General features: G+C 36.9%; 1 protein-coding gene across 1 annotated transcript in view; it reads right to left on the reverse strand.

Annotated features, from left to right (window-relative positions):
* UTRN (utrophin) overlaps positions 1-18,885 on the reverse strand; it is a 433,433-nt gene that overhangs the window by 258,306 nt on the left and 156,242 nt on the right. Inside the window, 10 exon segments of the mRNA XM_023750172.1 lie at positions 2,730-2,900; positions 4,571-4,726; positions 6,408-6,581; positions 7,193-7,321; positions 7,742-7,903; positions 8,847-8,996; positions 10,836-10,876; positions 10,879-10,969; positions 14,969-15,148; positions 17,667-17,837. Coding sequence (XP_023605940.1) covers positions 2,730-2,900; positions 4,571-4,726; positions 6,408-6,581; positions 7,193-7,321; positions 7,742-7,903; positions 8,847-8,996; positions 10,836-10,876; positions 10,879-10,969; positions 14,969-15,148; positions 17,667-17,837 — 1,425 coding nt within the window.

Below are 18,885 nucleotides of genomic sequence, written 5' to 3' on the forward strand. Positions count from 1 at the left end.
TGATGTCAAATCCTCTTCAAACAAATCTATAAATTTAAGGCAATTCAAACAAAATTTCTAACAAAATATATATTTTAAGAATTTGAGACTAACACTTCTAAAGTTTATATGAGTGTATAAAAAAAAGGAACATTAAAAACAGGGAATCTATTAAGTATATATTCAAACATATTATAAAGCCATATAGTTAAACAGCTAAAAAACATTTCAGTAAATCAGTAAACAAAGAAAATCAACAGCCAAAAGTAATAGATGAAGTTAGCATGTCAAATCAGTGGGGAAGGGGTAATTACTCAGTAGATAGTGCTGACATAACTGGTTAACTACTTGGAAAAAGGTTAGAGCCTTACCTCATCATATACACCAAAATAAATTCCAGAAGGATTAAAGCATTAAAGATAAAAAGATGAAACTATAAAAGAGCTAGAAGAAAATGTAAGTAAATAATTACATAACCTTGGAGCAGAGTTGAACTTTCTAAGCACTATGGCATAAATAATGAAGAAAAAGATGATTTTATTATTTAAAAATATATAATAACAGTATTTTTTAAATATATACAGAACAGAAAGGGAACTACAGTAGCAAAAAATATTTTTGCAATAATAGACAACATACAAAACATTAATAATTTAATAGGTAAAGAGCTCTAAATCAAAAGACCTAACAGCTGAAAGGAAAATGGTCAGAATTACAATAAAAGGCAATTTTTTAAAAAAGAACTACAAATGGCCTATAAACGGATGGAAAATGTTCTAATTAACTAACCAAAATATGATATCTGCCTACCACTGTCAAAGTTGTGGTTAAAACAAGCAAGTAGGAATTCTCACCTGGAGCTGGTAGGTACAATTTCTGAAGGACAATTTGATAATTTGTATAAGACTTTAAAATGGATATATCCCTAGACTCAACATTTTTAGGTCTAAGAATTTATCCTCAGAAAAAAATTATTAATACATGTTATGATTTAGCTACAAGTATATTCATCACAGCATGTCTTTATTTTTTGTTAATCCTCACCCGAGGATACTTTTTTCCATTGCTTTTTAGAGAAAGTGGCAGGGAGGGAGGGAGGGAGGGAGGGAGGGAGGGAGAGAGAGAGAGAGAGAGAGAGAGAGAAGCATCCATGTGAGAGAGACACATTGATTGGTTGCCTCCTGCATGTGCCCCAACTGTGGTGGGAATTGAACCTGCAATCCAGGTATGTGCCTTTGTCTGGGTATTGAACCTGCGACCCTTCAGTGCACAGGCCGATGCTCTAACCATTGAGCACACCAGACAGGGCATAGCATTTTTCATAATAGTGAAAACTGGTAATAAATCAAATGGACATGAGTAGAGAAATGGAACAATCAAAAATAAATTATGCAATTAAATATTAGGCCTGTCTCCAATATGTGATACAACATGTAGGTAAAGAAAAATGTTAAAGATATGAGGTGTTGGTTTTTTTTAAAGAAAGTCATGAAACACTAAATATAAAAGAATTCTTTTCAAACACATGCTGTGCCTGTGCATGTCTATATGTGCCTGTAAAAAACTGAAAAGATAACAGGGTATTTTTTCATTATAGATGATTTTAGCTCCCCTCTTTTTTTTTTTACACTATAAAAATGTCATTCACTTAGCTTATATAACTTATGTTACTAATAAGAAAGCAAGGGCTTTCAAAATGTATTGTACAAAGAAGGTAATATTTCCTTGAAAAAGCTAAACTTAACAAAAATGACGTTTGGTGCCTTTGCTTCCCATTCACCCGCAATACACCTATAAATGCCAACATTCTTCATTGCCTGCATATTTTTTTTCCACTTCACACAGCCCATGGAATAATTATGCTTTTCATCAGCTATTTTCTAAACGGAGAACACTCTCTCTAGTGCCTAGTATCTTGACTTTCATTCAACTGTTCTCTTCACAGAGCATTCAAATTAAAGAGTTGCATCACCCCCTATGATCTCTAATCACATTCTCTTCACGTCCCACAGGCCAGCATGAGTGTAGGATGCCATAACGGATCTTGTGACTTTATAGAAATTTTTGTCACAGTATTGATCATTATTTTCAGGACTTATCTCTAGTATACATGCCTCTTTCTTAGAAAATAAATTTGGGAAAATAAAATGCCTTGGTAAAACAAAACAATTTTGTATTCCATTCCTTCTTTGTCCACTTCAAAAGAGAACTGGAAAATCCACTCTCTAATCTCTATAATAGCAACGTAACTAAAGAGCCAAAGAAAACTCTTGGATCTTTCATTGATTCTTTTGAAAATTCTGTCTCTGTGCTCTTTACATCGGTTTGCAATAGAAAAACTAGTAACTGGTACAAAAGTTATTGTAGAAGAATTAACAAATAAATTCAGCACAACACTGTGTGAGGAATGAATGCTCAAAAAGAAATCACCAACTTATCACCAACTTTGAAAGTGTAACTATCATATTTTCAAGTGCCACATAAGCAGAACGCCTCTGAAGGCCTGTTGGTGACAGATCAGAGTTCAACATTTTTGGAATCAAGACAAAAGTAGCTTCTTGGAATAGTTGTTTTAAAAATATTCTTATTGTTTTTCTTAGGACAGAGAAGTAGAAAAAGTAATGGAAAAAAGGGAAAGTCTATATTTAATATAAAATGGAGAAAAATAACATCCACCCAGTTTGCCCTGAACAAAAATGCCACAGGTCACGCTGGGGTGATATTGGTGGTCCCCCTGAACTATGACTCACTTTAGCCCAGGAAATCTCTGTATCCAAGTCTCCAAGCAAACCTTCCGAATTGGATTTCTGTACCAGTTCCGTTTCAGTCACCGAAAGCCACTCTGAGAGAGAAGCAGCCTCTTTCTTCATTTTCCGGGCCAACTGGGATGCTCTTTCCAGATCCTGTTTTCCCTCCGTCACCTGAAAAGAGGGAAGCGAGAGAGGACTAAACATGGATAATCGCTGAGGATCCAAACTGACTCGGATTGAACCCCAAGAGATATACAACCTTTATCTCTAGCACCAAGAGTTACTCACTCTTGCATTTCTGCAGGGGACACTATACAGTCGTGGTTAAGTGTCAGGCAACCCTGGGTTTTCATCTTAGCTCTGCCACTTCCTTCCTAAGGGACCTTGATAGAGGTATGAGCCTCAAAAGGTTGTTATGAGTTTTAAAGGAGAAAAATACATACACAAAGGTCTTGGCCCAATCCTTGCAACAAAGTTAAGGGATCAGTAAGTAGTATCTTTTACTATTTTGAACAGAAGATGCTCAGAATCATCTCAATGAAGGACTCTGTTTAAAAAACATTATATTCTAGCAATTTGAGGGGAAATAGCACGATTTTCACAATCATTTTTTACAATTACCCACTTAATGAAAAATGCAGTAAATGATTATGCAATAAAACCCTTTATAATTTTTTTCTTAGAAAAAAGCAAAATGAACTGAAGTAACATTTACCAGGCTCTTGATACATCTCACAAATGGTGTTAAGAAATCATACACGTTATGCAATAAAACCCACAACCACCTCTGTAATAGGACTATGACCAAGGTGACACAGCCATGGGATTAAGCCTGGTCTGAACCAGAAGCCCGAATTAGGGAACTGGTGTAAAAACCAGCAACACCATTCCCACGCATAAATTGCCCAGTCAATAAATAAATATAATGCTTCAAAAATAACTTCAGCTGTGTAATATCAAAATGATGCGCTGAGAAATGTGATCCAGTGCATCAAAATGTATCAAAATCAACAACCCAATCTTGCAGAAGTGAACACCCAGGAAATATATGGACTGCCCATTTTCACTGGTTTGAAAGTGATAACATTTTAGCTGGTTTTCTCTGGGCTCTTGTAGAAACTCAGTTACTATTTAATAACTCAAGAAGGATCTAAAATATAATCTAACGCAGCCTTTTAATATTGCCAAGTTTTCAGTTCCACACTTTTTTTTTTTTTTTACTTCCCTGGTTTCAAGACTGAGATTCTCCGTGAGAGAAGACACTCAGCCTATTGGATCCAGTCAGTAAATGACCCACCACTCCCCCACCGATTCACTAAAATGCTCAAATTATAGCTGTTTCCTGAAAGGATTTTAAGTCCTGCTCGATCAATGTGACCTTCTTGTCACATAATATTTATTAGAACCCTGATGTTTGAACACTTTCAGTAGACTATTCAATTTAAATATCAATTTAAATTCAATGTTTAAAATTATGATTTTAAAAATCCTAAATGCTATTATTGGTATAAACCAATAACTGGAGTTTAAACAGGGACTATTATTTTTAAAGTTTACTTTTGAAATGTCAGTAGTCATTGAAAATATAAAGTGAATCTGGATTAAATATTAAAAATAAGTTTCAATAAATACAACTAGTAATCACTGTAATATTAGCACAAACATTTAAAAATTAATAAAAATTCTTGGAATCACTGAAAACATTATTAATACCATAAAATTTAAACACGCATTCTCCCAAAAGTGAAATTTTAAAATGCACAAAAGAGAGAGAGACACACACACAGAGAGAGACAGAGAGACAGAGAGAGAGAGAGGTGGCGGTGCGTTGCTGGCCTCACCTGGGCACCCAGGTCATTGTAGAGCACCTTTAGAGAAGTCAGCTGCTCGTCCAGCCCCTTGGGGTTGTCGGTTTGCTGCTTCTGAACAATGTGCCTTCCTGTTTTGATTACTGTCTCCACTTCAAGCTTGACTTCACTTAGAGTTTTATAGAGTTTCTTAAAAAGAAAACAAGACAAATCGCACACATCACAGTGAAAACCCAGTAACTCAAATCATTTCAGAACACGGCTTATCCAGATTGACAGCTATGATTTTACTACGGAGATCAAAGGGCTTTATCTTTCCCCGATTTGGATTCAAAGGATGAGTAAAATATCATCAAGTTTGCAATAACTTTTTTAGATCAGAGAAGAAAACAAACAAATGGCATTTATACTTGTTTAAAAAACACACTCAGATATGTATTTTAAAAATTTATGAAAGTTTATGAACATTTTTCCAACATAAAATGTGAAAATATCAGGACTAAAAATTCGAATGTCTATCATTTTCAAAATTATGACTTTAAAAGTCCTAAATGCTATTATTAGAAAAAAGCCAATTCTGACATATTTCTGCCTATTGGAATTTGGAAATATTAGCATTCTTATTTGTTTCCTTTCAATTCTGAAGTACCAAGTCTACTACATCAGTACATATTACTTATGTAATGAAAAGATATATGACAGCTCAACTCGTCAAGATAAATATGACTTTAAGAAATTTTAGTCATCAAGTCAAATTCAGAGCTGTCTTCATCTTAGTTACCTTAAACTATTCTGTGCAGGTTCTCTTGTCTCCACTCATCGTGATCCTGACCTGAAACATCTCAGGTGGCTCTGTCACATAACAGACCACTGGGCCAAGTCACACACAGTCAAGAATGGTGCTTGCTTTGTTGACCTCTATTATCTCAGTAAATATTTACATATATAAGTGTGTGCACACATGCACACACACACATGCAGAAATGTATCCTATTTATTCATTCTTCCACCCATTTCAGCTTTTGAGTAATCAAACAACCTTTGGTATATAACAGACATGTGGAAATTACAGTTTTGATAAGCACAAAGGACTCATCCCAAACTTTTGTCTTAACAAGTGTCATCTTCAGCTTCTTCATGATTCTTCTCAAGCAGAACACTAATTCTAAGAGTGTGTATGCTTAGCCACATTTTAAAATGTATAAGCAACTGAATTTTAAAATTCAAGACTGCAATAGCAATAAGGCCTTCTAAATATTTTTTTTCAGATCTTAGGTTTAAACTTTGATTTAAAATTAATTTTCCTAGAGAATGATTTTTTCTGTAATAATATCCCTGACATCTGTTCTAAGTATAATTTCTTCTTTCATATTTTAGATTTAGACTTTATAAATTAAAATTTAAGTATCCCTAAGAATCATTTTTTTACATGGTAATATTCCTAACATCCATTCTAAGTATGGTTCTTCTAGCTACCTCAAATTTATCCTTTAAAGGTTAGTTTATTAGTCATATTCTAACATCATACTGTGATTATGAGTGTTTCCTTTGTTTTTTAATCATATATATATATATATATATATATATATATACATATATGTATGTATATTTATGCCTTTTTTCATTTTTTTAATTTCATGACACTGTAATAATTGATTTTACTCCCTCCTATCTATCTCCCCTATCTCTCCTAATGTCTTTGGAGGAAAATACCACACTTCCTATTTTATAAACTGTTTTTCATCATTCACCCCTATTGTTAGCACGCTGGAGACAAATACATATTGAACAAACCATGTATGTTATGCTAGATGAAGCCATATTTGCTGCTGGAAAACCCAGTGAGCCCATTAACCACCAGCGCCCTCACCATACACTTGTCCAGGTGGGTCTGGATGACATCAGGATCCACGTCCTTCACATCCAGCACATGCAGTTCTGCTTTCACACCATCCAGTACACGCTTGCAGTCAAGCATGCGCTGTTCGAAGTTCGCAGGCTTCTGGAAAAGCTGGAACTTGGTGGATACCTCTCGAAGTTTCCTCTGTTTGAAGAAATGAAAATAATAAGCAATTCACATCAGAATGATAATCTCTCTCAACAGACGGTATTAGTATAACACATGCTGCTAAAAAGCTGTAAAAATAAAGCACCAATAAAAGCATTCTGTAAAGGAACTCAGCGAGGTTACCCAGGATCATACATCACTTGACATTCAGTGTGTCAGTCTTAGATATAATAAAAGGCTCAGCTGGCCTCGCTGAAATTAAAACTTCACTAAGTTTCTCACCTATTTGAAAACTACAGTCAGGAACCTAGAACTCAGAGTGTTTGTCATGAGCTCAGAGTGAAAGTCAATCTCACATCCACCACCAAGAACTGAGTGGTGCCCGGTGTATTAGCCACACAGAACTGACGGGGACTCTGCATTAGGGGGAAGACTTTTCAAGCTAACTTCTAAACCTAGCTTGCTATCTCTTCTCAACTCAACTATAGAATCACATTCGATATCTTCCGCGCATGCAATAATCTGTTCCTGCAGCTCTGCCTGGGATGCAATGCACCTGCAATGTGTCACTCGGCTCACTGTTCACATCAAAAAGAAGACCAAAGGCATCCAAGTAATCACTGCCAGCACATCGCTCCCCCTCTCACCTGCAGGACATCCATCTGACTTCCTCCTCTAGCAGTCCTGCCTTCCGGGGAGGTCGGAGGCTGAGAGCGCGCATTTCTTCTCAACTCCTCCAGCGTTAGCTCATGGGCAGAGATCTCTGCTTGCATTTTCTACAAAGAGATTAGAAGGGGGGAAGATTGTATTTTTTTAAGTTCCATATAATCATATATTACATAAGAATATGCAGAGCCCTGTTCAAGTTTCAGTAAGTTTGCAGTATAATAATAAAAACGCGGACTACTGTATGTTGTGCACGAACTATGGTCTTTGCATTTGTCATTTCTAATGTTCACTGCTTATTGGTAAAAAAGGAATTTTCCCAATTTCGTAGCTAAGAAAGCTATCGTTTACCAGGGTTTCACAGACAAGCCAAGAGAACTCCAAAACCCACATGCTGCCCCAAAAGCAAGGTCACCCTTTCTCACTGACTGCTGGTTTGGGATGGCAGGAGGGGCTGGTTCTCTTGCAGGTGAGGAGGCAATTACATTTGCTCTTCTGACAACTCAAACACCTCAGATCCATGGCAGTACCTGAGCTTCCTGCGGAACTTGGAGGGCGTCTACCCTGTCCGTCAGGTAGGTTGTGAGCTGCTTGTCCAGCTCTCGTAAGCTCTCCTGCAAAACTTGAAGCATGTGATCAGTTTCCCGCAGGACCTGGAGTTGTTTTTCCAAAGAAATCTGCTTGCTCTCTGCCTACACAGGGGATAAAACTGAATCATTAGTCTCTCAGCACAAACATAAATAGCTGAATATAAGAAAACCCTATGATCTGATCACCAAGAAAAGAAATACAGGCTCTAGTTCAAGACTTTGGTGAGCAGTATGAATAAATAACTAGCAATGATAACAATGAAAGGGTCCTTCTGGTACCTTATATATCTTGCAGTGAGTTACTCGTTTTTACTTCTTTCTACATACAATGACAATATATAAAAATGTAAAGGTTTCCTACATAATATATTAAACAAAGAATTTGCCACTTATTATGAATTTAAGGTTTTTCAGGAATCAGCAATTAGCCTATCAACAAGCATATAAAATATAACAAACGTCTATCAGTAGAGTGAACATATAAAGCTTTTTCCAAAGTCTAAAACAAATTCCATGCACATGTGTGTAAACCACTACTTGCTACACTTTTGAATCAAGCTTGATTCTTTTCCGGATCTCAGCATCAACAGTTATTATTGAATATGGATTTGAAAGCACTAATATCCATCTAACCCTCCTAGGGAAGAACAGTCTCCTTTCTCTACTTACTGATATGAGCATGCACATTGCAATTCATTCTGGATATGCATCTAAGACAGCTTGGCATTTTATCACAACAGCTTATGTCAAATTCTGCCGGTCTAGTATTTACTAGGACAATATGAGTTATTCTTATATACAGCTACAATATAGCTCAAAGGAAATGAAATAGTTCATAAACAGAAGCCATCTCAAAGATAGATTTTTTTTAATCATCAAGTTTTGCCTGCCTATAGAGCTAGGTTTACTCTTCCTCAGCTAGTATTTCAAAGCCCACAACACCCCCGTAATGTTGGCTACCAACTTTTTCCCTTGGTACAAGTTCTTGAAGTCAGCTCCGTCTCACAAACACCTAGTCTGCACTCATGCACGTCCCAGTTCTTACCAAGTGACTCAATTCTTCATATCGACTGTTGAAAGCCTCCAGTTTCTCACTGATTATGTCATCAAGGACCCCTCCATCAATCAGAGTCTGGCCAAGTTCCCGAATCTGGGTGCGATTATCTGCTGGATGTCGCAAAACAGATTCTAGAGACTGGACAGGGAAGGAAGGGGAGAAATCATGCACTTACTGAGGCAAAATGTACCAAGGATCCAAAAGTGTCTGTTTTTTAAACAATTAATTTCATTTTCTACCCAAGAAAAAGACTAGGAATAATTAATTTTCAAAAATATCCATCATGGTATTAAACAATACATAAAATTGAGAAAGCATGAAAGATGATATATGACAATACAACTTCATAAAATAACTTTAGTAATTATTAATTACATGAGGAAATGTTCATGGTGTGATACAAAGTTTGAAATCAGAAAACAATACTATAAAGCAAAATTATCTCAAACTGTTGATTATGTTACAAAAAATAGGTACTCGGATTTCTATAACATATATAAAAAGCTAGGTACTATTTTGTATACACACTTTATATGTACATAAATCTAAGTAACCTTGGAGTTAAATTTTATTATTTCATATTACAGATGGGAAAACTGAAGTTCAGAAAGCTTAAGTACTTTGCCTACATACATACGGTAAAAAGAAGAGCTAAGATTCCAACCTGACTCCTTATGATTTCAAAGTCTTTGATCCAGTTACTATAATGTACTACCTTCCAGTGTGTGTGTTAAAAAGTAATAACAATAATTAACAATAATTAACAATAATTAACAATAATTAGAACCCTGGCCAGTGCCTCTCAGTGGTTAGAGGTCAGTTTGGGCACCGAAGGGTTGCGGTTCAATTCCTGGTCAGGGCACCTACCTGGGTTGCGGGTTCACTCCCCGCCCCCCTCCCCCTGGGGCTTGTGCAACAGGCAACCAGTCGATGTGTCTCTCTCACATTGATGTTTCTTTCTCTCTCTCTCTTTCTCTCCCCCCCTTCCTTCCTTCCATTCTCTCTGAAAAGCAATGAAAAAAATATCCTCAGGTGAGGATTAACAAAAAAATAATAATAATAAGTAGGAAGAAATTTGCCAAAATGTTTAAAAGTATTTATCTTAGAGTGTGTTTTACACTTTTCTCCATCTTCCATATTTCTAGAATGTACACATTTTAATTCTCATGTTAGGAAAATATTCATTTTTAAATTAAGCTTTTCATTGTTTTCATGCTCTTCACCTCTCACTCTGCTCCCTTATCTGAGAAGTGACATCTTTTCTCCAGCAGAGCATCCAGTTCCTGGGATTCAGGTACCACCTTTGACTTACTTCTGACCTTCAATCCAGTCATCCGCTTAATTATCACATGTCCCTACAATTTCAAAAGCATATCTATCCTCTTCCTAGCCTCCTCCTCCTTTTTTTTTAAAGCAGCTCTATTGTCTTCATATTTTATTTCATTTAAGAAACAGTTATTAAGTCATCGTGAAAGAAAAATCAGGTGGATTTCTTGGCCTCAAGGAATTCAAGTTGAGCTCCTCGAACAGGATCCCACCCTTCTCACTCGTCCCTCTCCACCCTGTCCTCCAACTTGTTACATCTGAAGATAACACAGTAGGAGCCATTGCAAACAGAGTCATTGTCATATCTTAGGAGCAAAAATAACTTTATGAAGAAACAAGAGAGCAATTGTCCTAATAACATAAGGCAGAGTTCTGTCCAGGGACTGGTAAAAAGAAGCAGGAAAATCACTCCAGTGCTTTCCTGACGTCTACAATACACTAATTAACAAACAAGTACCCACTTGGGGACTGAGTTAGTGGGTCACCATTAATCTAAATATAAAGGATGGTACAAACACTTCAAGCAGTAGAAGGCAACACTGAAAACTGCTGAGGGAGAAAATGCGTTGCTGGTGTAAGGCAGAATGTCCCTCATTTTAATACTCATTTGACTTCCCTACAAGAAATACCACAGAGGACGCAGATGCCCACCTCCAGGGCCTCGTTGATAGCGTCTGCCTTCTCCGGCAGGCCTCTGTGCTCCTCATTCGCTCTTCCAGAGTGTTCAGCCAGCTGGTCTCAAGGTCCAAATAGTGAAGAAGTTCAATCCAACAAGACCATACCTCCTAGAGCAGGCAAGGAGGAAGGTGCATTAGACAAGCAGCCATTTAGAGATGCGTGTATCTACAGTGCTACCTATTCTCTCTACTCAACAATCACTGCATTTAGACAGGAGCATAGGCGGAGATCCAGAAACTGATGAAATTGGAATTTCAAATAAATGAAATAAAACCTCATTCTCTACTAAATCACATTGGACCAATCAGAAGGAGACAGGAGGCAAAGAGGAGCGAGCTGCTCTTAACAGGAAAATAAGTTCCAAGGAACTGGTTAAAAGTAAAAAATAAATTAATTAGTAGCAAAAAAAAACACACAAAAAAACAAAAGGAATATATTATTAGTTTGCTTTTAAACTAGAAAGGTAAAAGCACTCATAATTGCAACACTTTTTAACAATTATTTAGAAAACTGGAATCCCGTGGGTCTATCCTATTTCAACTCAGAGCTAATGGACGTAACAATTTGCTGTATACTCTTTCCAACTGTTTTCTAAATTCACATGAACATGTCTCTATATGCAAAGAACCATATTTTGCCAAAATGGAGTTTTACTAACTGTATTAATGGCAATCACTATTCCCCATTCCTATGAGGGATTCCAGGGGGATAAATTTATAGCCCCAACTTCCTAGGAGAAAATTATGGGAGGAACAGCCCCTTCCCCACAGAAGAGGAGCTTATTTGACTGATAAGTGTAGGGAAAAGAGTTCCACGTGAACCTCCCGGTTGGTTCTCTTTCGGATCCACTGACTGAGAGAGGCATGTTCTAGCCCGCACTCCAAATGAGTTGTGTTTACCGGGTCAGGGGGCAGCGACTTTTTCCATTAAAGGCCAGACAGTAAATATTGTAAGTTTCACAAGCTAGTCTGGTCCCTGCCACAGATTCTTCTGTTTATTTTGTGTGTGTTTTTGTTTGTTGTTAATAATCCTTTAAAAATGAAAAACATACAAACCATTGTTAGCTCACAGGCTATAGTGGAAGAGACACAAACCAGATTTGACCCTCAGGCTGCAATGTGCCAGCCCTTGAATAAGACTAAGAGAGAAACGGTGTGTCTGGTCCCCCAAATTTCTACAGGTGGAAAGCAGCAGAGACATCTACTCGGCTGCAAGCAGAGCCCAATTTCTTACGGGAAAGGAAAAATGAGCAGCATTCCCAGGAAACAGAACTGGTCCCTAATCAAGTACCAGTCCTGCCCCTGGTGTAGGGGCCCTGGCCAGATTTCAGAGTGACTGTTACTACAGTTCAGTCACTATTAACAGTGACTGCTATTTACCTTCCACTGCCCCCACTTTTTTGAATGGAGTGTCCGCTGAGGTTTTCCTATGTCTCGCTCACCTTTGAATGTGAGTGTATGGGGCGTGATAACCTATCTTTTTAATGGGCAAGTCTCCAGATTGAGCGGTGCCACACCTGCACCTAAAGAAACTGCCCTGAGAGTCACAGCTGTTCAGACCTGATGCTGTACTGGACACGCCTTGGGGAGTCCCTGGGACAGTGTAAGTGCATTTTGCATGTGGGAGGACTGTCACTAATGTATGACCAGAGGGTGGACTATGGTGGATTAACGATGGCCACAGTTTTTTTGCCCCTACTCTCATTAAGTGGTGAAATTCTTTTCTCCTGCCTTGGAACGTGGGTTGGCCTTGTGACTTGCTTAGACCAAAAGAATGTTACAGATGTGACACTGTGTCAAACTGCAGACCAAGCCTTTAGAGGACTGGGAGCTTCTGCTTTCTCCCTCTGAAAAGCCAGCTGCCATGCGGTAGAGAAGCTGTGAAACTGGAAGATCACGTGGAGAGAGGCCTGGGGGATGAGAGGCCATCGTGATGTCCCCGCTGAGCCCCCAGTCGAATGCAGTCACCTGAGTGAGCTAGTCATGGACCACATGGAGCAGAAAGCCACCCCACTGAGCCACCTCAACCACAGAACCATGAGAAATAATGAATGGCTGTTTCAAAAGTCACTACGTTTTGGGGAGATTGTTGCATAACAATTGATAACTGAGACATAAGTGGGTGTATATATTACCAATATAAAAACATGGTTGGGAAGAATATACACCAACTTCTGGGTGATGATTACTTCAAGAGAAAGATGAGATGGGATGGAAAAGAAGAAAACAGGTTCCACAATACTAATGTACTTTATTTAAAAACGAGATCTGGGAAAATATGGCAAAAAGTTAACATTAGTTATAGTTAAAAGATGTATTAATAGTATTACCTCTACTCTTCTGTAAGTCTGAACTAGTTCCTGATTTCATATATATTTTAAGGAGCCTAAAAATAATCCAGGTGATACATTTGGATCCTCTAAGAAGGGCATTCTCACTCTAACTTAGAAATTTGGTCTGTTTCTGCCCAATATTCCTTGGTAATTGCTGACATAATTTTAAAATAATTTCCACTTTTAAACCCCTTTTTTCTTCTTTTTCATTTACCATTTTTAAAATATCAAGGCCTTATCTTTTCTCTTTTACCTATATCTTTTTTTTTGCATTTTCCTTCTCTTCTCTCAAAGTAATTCTCTCAAACTAATTTCAAAGTAACTATAAAAGTAATTCTCAAAGCAATTCCAAACCCTCATTCCTTATTATAAAATTGTCACCTCTAGATCATAAAGACAGCTTAAAGAAATGATACAATATATGGTGGTCTTTTGTTAGCCTGGGATAATTTGGGGACTCCGTTCATTATGTAGCCCAGGCGGCATGGCTCAGTGGTTGAGCATTGACCTATGAACCAGGAGGTTACCATTCAATTCCAGGTAAGGGCATTGTGGGCTCAATCCCCAGTGTGGGGCATGTAGGAGGCAGCAATTGATGATTCTCTCTCATCACTGATGTTTCCATCTCTCTCTCTCTCTCTCTCTCTCTCTCTCTCTCTCTCTCTCTCTCTCTTCTGCTCTGAAATCAATAAAAAAATCTTTTAATTATATATATATATATATATATATATATATATAGAGAGAGAGAGAGAGAGAGAGGGATGGGGGGAGACTTAGTTGTTATTTTGGCTAGAAATAAAAGGAAAAGAAAAAAGAGCAAAATCAAGGGTGGTTATGACAGAGAAGAAAACATGCATAAGACTATAGTGAAGTTCAATTCCAAGATCATTCACTAGGACTTAAGATTAGGCATGCATAACACTATATGTTCTGTTTACAGAATTTTAATTTCTCAAATGAGTAACCTCCTGTATTTTACATTAGATAATATGTTAATATTAAAGAGTGAGGTTCTGTTTGAGTTGCAGCTTTCTTATTAACTAGTCTCAATTATCCATGTTTATCTTTACCACAAAATGGTTTCAGAAAAAGCAAGTAATGGTTGAGTTCAGTTTAAATATTATAGTTGTGCTGTTTACCATTTTAGGATATACTTCAATATGATCATTTATTTGAGGGTGAGCTGAATTTAAATTGAAGTGTTCTTAAACTATTTTCAATGACATAAAAGTCACACTAATATAGAAACAAATAAGAAAGAACTCAATTTTATTTTAAATAAAAAAACAAAACTCATAGAATCATCTGCATCTTAAACCCAATGCCCAGTTAATTAACAGCATATTCAAGTTCTGCTTCCTTTCAGGTGACTCTAACTGTAGATACCACTCTAAATAAAAAAAATTTTTAAAACTAGATTCCTGTCTGTGCACTAACCAGAAAAAAACAAAACAAAAGAGATGTTCACAGTACATTGTTCTAGAATCTATAGAATCTGCCTATAGATCACCTGTGACATGAAAAACTTGATTTCACATATAAAAAAAATGTAGTCTAAAGATGTTCAATGACTTTCCCAAGAACCTTAATTGAGGGCAGATCTTGGTCTCCTATATTTTTTATCCCTGCTTCGTTGTATTAACCTATTAACCAAGAACTATTTTCCTTTATGATCCTGAATTTGGGAAAAAATGAAGTTTTTCCAAGAAATGGAAATGGTCAGTACATTATAAAGTTTTAACCTCAGAAACACATCCCTGAACAAATAGCATACCTCGAGCGTGTGGCACTTTCCTCGAATTCTGTTGCAAAGAAGCTGGTAATTCTCCAGCACAACATCCAGCTCAGATGTCAACTCCTGGCCAGCAGAGGGCACCTTTTTAGCCATTAACTTGATGTTGTCCTTCAGAATCTTCACTTTCACCTCCTTCTGCAACACATCCTCTTTCGCCCTCTGTTCCATGGAAGGAGAGAGATGAAAATTGTCCCCCTTTCTCACTAACCAATGTCTTTCTTTTTCCTAAAATAACTAAACCAAAATTAAAACATCTACATGATTTCAACTACCTAATTTAGAACACTATTTAGGTAATCACTACAAAGTGCTTTTTGAAAAAATAAAATAATAAAATAAAATACTAACTATAAAATCTCACTCATTATATGCCTCAGTAAATACAGTCCCACACAAACATTTTCATTTAAATAACCGGCAGGCAACGTTAGCACCTAAGTCATCCTTAAGTTATGTTTACTGATGTTAAATATTTTCAAAGTCTGGGCCCATGAAAGAATCTAAGTGAATTAATTTTAATTAGCCACTAGAGTTCTGAACATATTAGACTGAAATAAATAAATGGTCATAAAAGTTGAGATGCACCATGGTAGAGATGTCCTTTAAAAATTATGCAAATGTATTTTTCTCTCTGTGACTTCGGTATATCTAGCCTTCTGATACTGAACAGCATTTCCAAGATGATAAAGTTATACTAGGAAGATCTGATCTAGAAATAGTTCTTTCCTGACTCCCACTCTGCACTTAGGATAAAGTCTCACTTTCAGGAAAATCAACCAAAAACAGCTTTATACTTTCTTGTTCAGTTTTCTTTAGTTCTTAATGGTTTTAACTTTCCTAGGTTGGATAAAATAGTTAAGAGCAGTGGTTTTTAAAATTAAAATGATTGTTTGGAAAAATAAAAATAAATAGAATGTTGCCCAATCGAGGGTGTTAAATCTCATTTTTCTAAACTCTCATCCCTAGAGACTTAAATAAACCACAAAACTACTAAGCCAGTACTGTAAAGAAAATAAATGAAATAAGTGGTAGGCTACCTTTAAAATACCTTATATACTGAATATTTTTAAAGCTTTAAAAAAAAAAGCTACACTAGCCCGGCTGGTGTTGCCAAATGGTTGGGTGCTAACCAATGAACCAGAAGATCAAGGTTCAATTCTCAATCAGGTCACATGCCTGGGTTGTGGGCTCGATCCTCAGTGTGGGGCATGCAGGAGGCAGCTGATCAATGGTTCTCTCTCATCATTGATGTTTCTTTTTCTCTTTCCCTCCCCCTTCCTCTCTGAAATCAATAAAAAAAATTTTTTTAAAAAAAAAAGCTACACTAAGAAAGATGTTTCTGTGAAAATACAAGTACAATAAAAGTCCTTTGTCATATATAATAATGCAAGGATGAAATCTAATCCTTTTTTTAAAATATATTTTTATTGATTTCAGAGAGGGAGAGATAGAAACATCAATAATGAGAGAGAATTATTGATTCACCGCCTCCTGCAAGTCCCCTACTGGGGATCAAGCCTGCAACCTGGGCATGTGCCCTGACCTGGAACTGAACCGTGACCTCCTGGTTCACAGGTTGACACTCAACCACTGAGTCACACAGGCTGGGCAAAATCTAATACTTTTTTAAAAATATCTGCACAGAGATTTTTGCTTTAGTTACACTTTTAGGCAAGTTAACTTTGGCCTAAAACATTCAATGTGTTACTTAATGTTATTTTTTAAAATAGCCTTTAATCACTATCTCCTTTGGCTTGGACACTGAAGGAGACTTGAAGTGAGGTTGGAAATTTGGGAATGATGCCCAGTTCTTTTATCATATTTAAAAAAAGTGTTCAAGACTACTGACAGAGGAATGTAAGTTCATGGGAAATATATCCTGTGGCCCCAGCCTATATTAAATCCCTTGACAGTGTTCCTACTGCAACTCTACCTGCTCTAACAAACCGCTTATATACATGTGTGCCCCATGTAGTAACTGGAAGAACACATCTGATGAAATAAGGATAAACCCCAAGCAAACTGGAAAGTCTTTCTTGTTCCTAATGAAAAAAAATTATTCCTGAAAATTTTTGGAAATAGTTGTGATGGTTGCACAACATTGTGAATGTGATTGATGCCATTGAATTTTTTTAACTCATTCTCTATGATTCCCCAAGATTCTAATATAAGAAAACATCTCAGGGCCCTAATGGATTCAACTCATGGGCCACATTGAACTTCCTTCCCTTACTAGAATCACAGCAGCTCCCCTTCCTTTTTTTTAAATTTGAAATCCTCGTATGGAAGATTATGTACCACTGATCCTTGAACAACACAACGGATCAAAATTCATGATAAGCTTTTGACTCCCCCAAAACTTAACTACTAAGAGCCTACTGTTGACCAATAACATAAACAGCCTTACGAATAACATAGTCAATGAACACATATTTTGTATGTTATATGTAAGGTAGAGAAAAAGAAGTTATGAAGAAAACCATAGGAAAGAAAAAATACATTTACAGTATTTATTTTTTAAATTCTGTGTATAAATGGACCCCTACAGTTCAAACCTGTGTTGTTCAAGGGTCAATTGAACAATCATGATTTATAGCCAGATGGATGATTGTTTGTGTGATTGATTGACTTTAAAGGGAGAGATAAAGCCTGCTGACATTGACTGTCCCAGCCTCACCTTCATTTCTTCCACGGCACTCTCAAGTTCTTCCGGTGACTTGTATTCAAAATCTCTCTCCAGGTATTCTTCTTCCTCCTGGGTCATCCATTCTTGCATCTCTGACAAATCTTTCTTCAGATTCACCACTTTTTCCTGTCTTTCAGACAACTTATTTTTGTGAATAGAAATCTAGAAAAGAAAAGCCCATTTAGCCAAATAAACAAGTGTTAATACAGTAAATGTCAAGTTTCTAATAGCTAAAGACACAGTGGTAACTCTCCACAAAGACCCTGACGGTTAAAATTCAGATAAAAGCCTTTACACACTTTCTGCTGATGCTGTGAAAATATAAGCAATAATGAAAACAATAATGATATCTGTGTTTCTAGTTCACACTTTGGATATTAATCTAATCTGGACATATCTATAATAATAAAAGCATAATATGCTACTTAGACCACACATCCTTCCAGACATCCTTCCAAACAACCTTCCAGACAAAGCCAGGCTGCGAGGGAAGCTCAGGTCCCGGATGCCAGAGGGAAGCCGGTGCCAGCAGCCAGGAGAAGGAAGGCCTACTCTTGCATGAATTTCGTGCATTGGGCCTCTAGTCTATTATAATTTTAAAAATGCATAACTTCCCAAATGAAGGAACCTAACCTACAGCAATAAAAGCACATGTTACAAGAAATTTTACTGTAGCATTGTTTATTGTAGGAAAAAAACCTAAATGCAACCAAAATATCCATTTTCTCCTTTTTAACAAGATTCGCTGTGCCGAAACGGGTTTGGCTCAGTGGATAGAGTGTCGGCCTGCGGACTAAAAGGTCCCAGGTTCGACTCCGGTCAAGGGCATGTACCTGGGTTGCAGGCACATCCCCAGTGGGAGATGTGCAGGAGGCGGCTGATGGATGTTTCTCTCTCATCGATGTTTCTAACTCTCTATCTCTCTCCCTTCCTCTCTGTAAAAAAATCAATAAAATATTTTTTTAAAAAAGATTCGCTGTAATGATTTCAATTTTAAAAGCATAGAAGAGGAGGCTGTTATTAACGATGTTCATAAAATACTGCTCTAGAAAATTTTGGTTTTGATAATTTACTATACTTGTATATTCCACAGAGACACAAAAATGTTACATGAGAAAATAGGTATTTATTCTCAACCTGGTTCAATAACTTCAACATTTCAGAGAAACCTAAAATACTTCCTAAGAGCTCCTCCCTCTTACTGCAAACT

Source organism: Myotis lucifugus, unplaced genomic scaffold, assembly GCF_000147115.1.
Source record: "Myotis lucifugus unplaced genomic scaffold, Myoluc2.0 scaffold_11, whole genome shotgun sequence".
Taxonomy (NCBI): Eukaryota; Metazoa; Chordata; class Mammalia; order Chiroptera; family Vespertilionidae; genus Myotis; species Myotis lucifugus.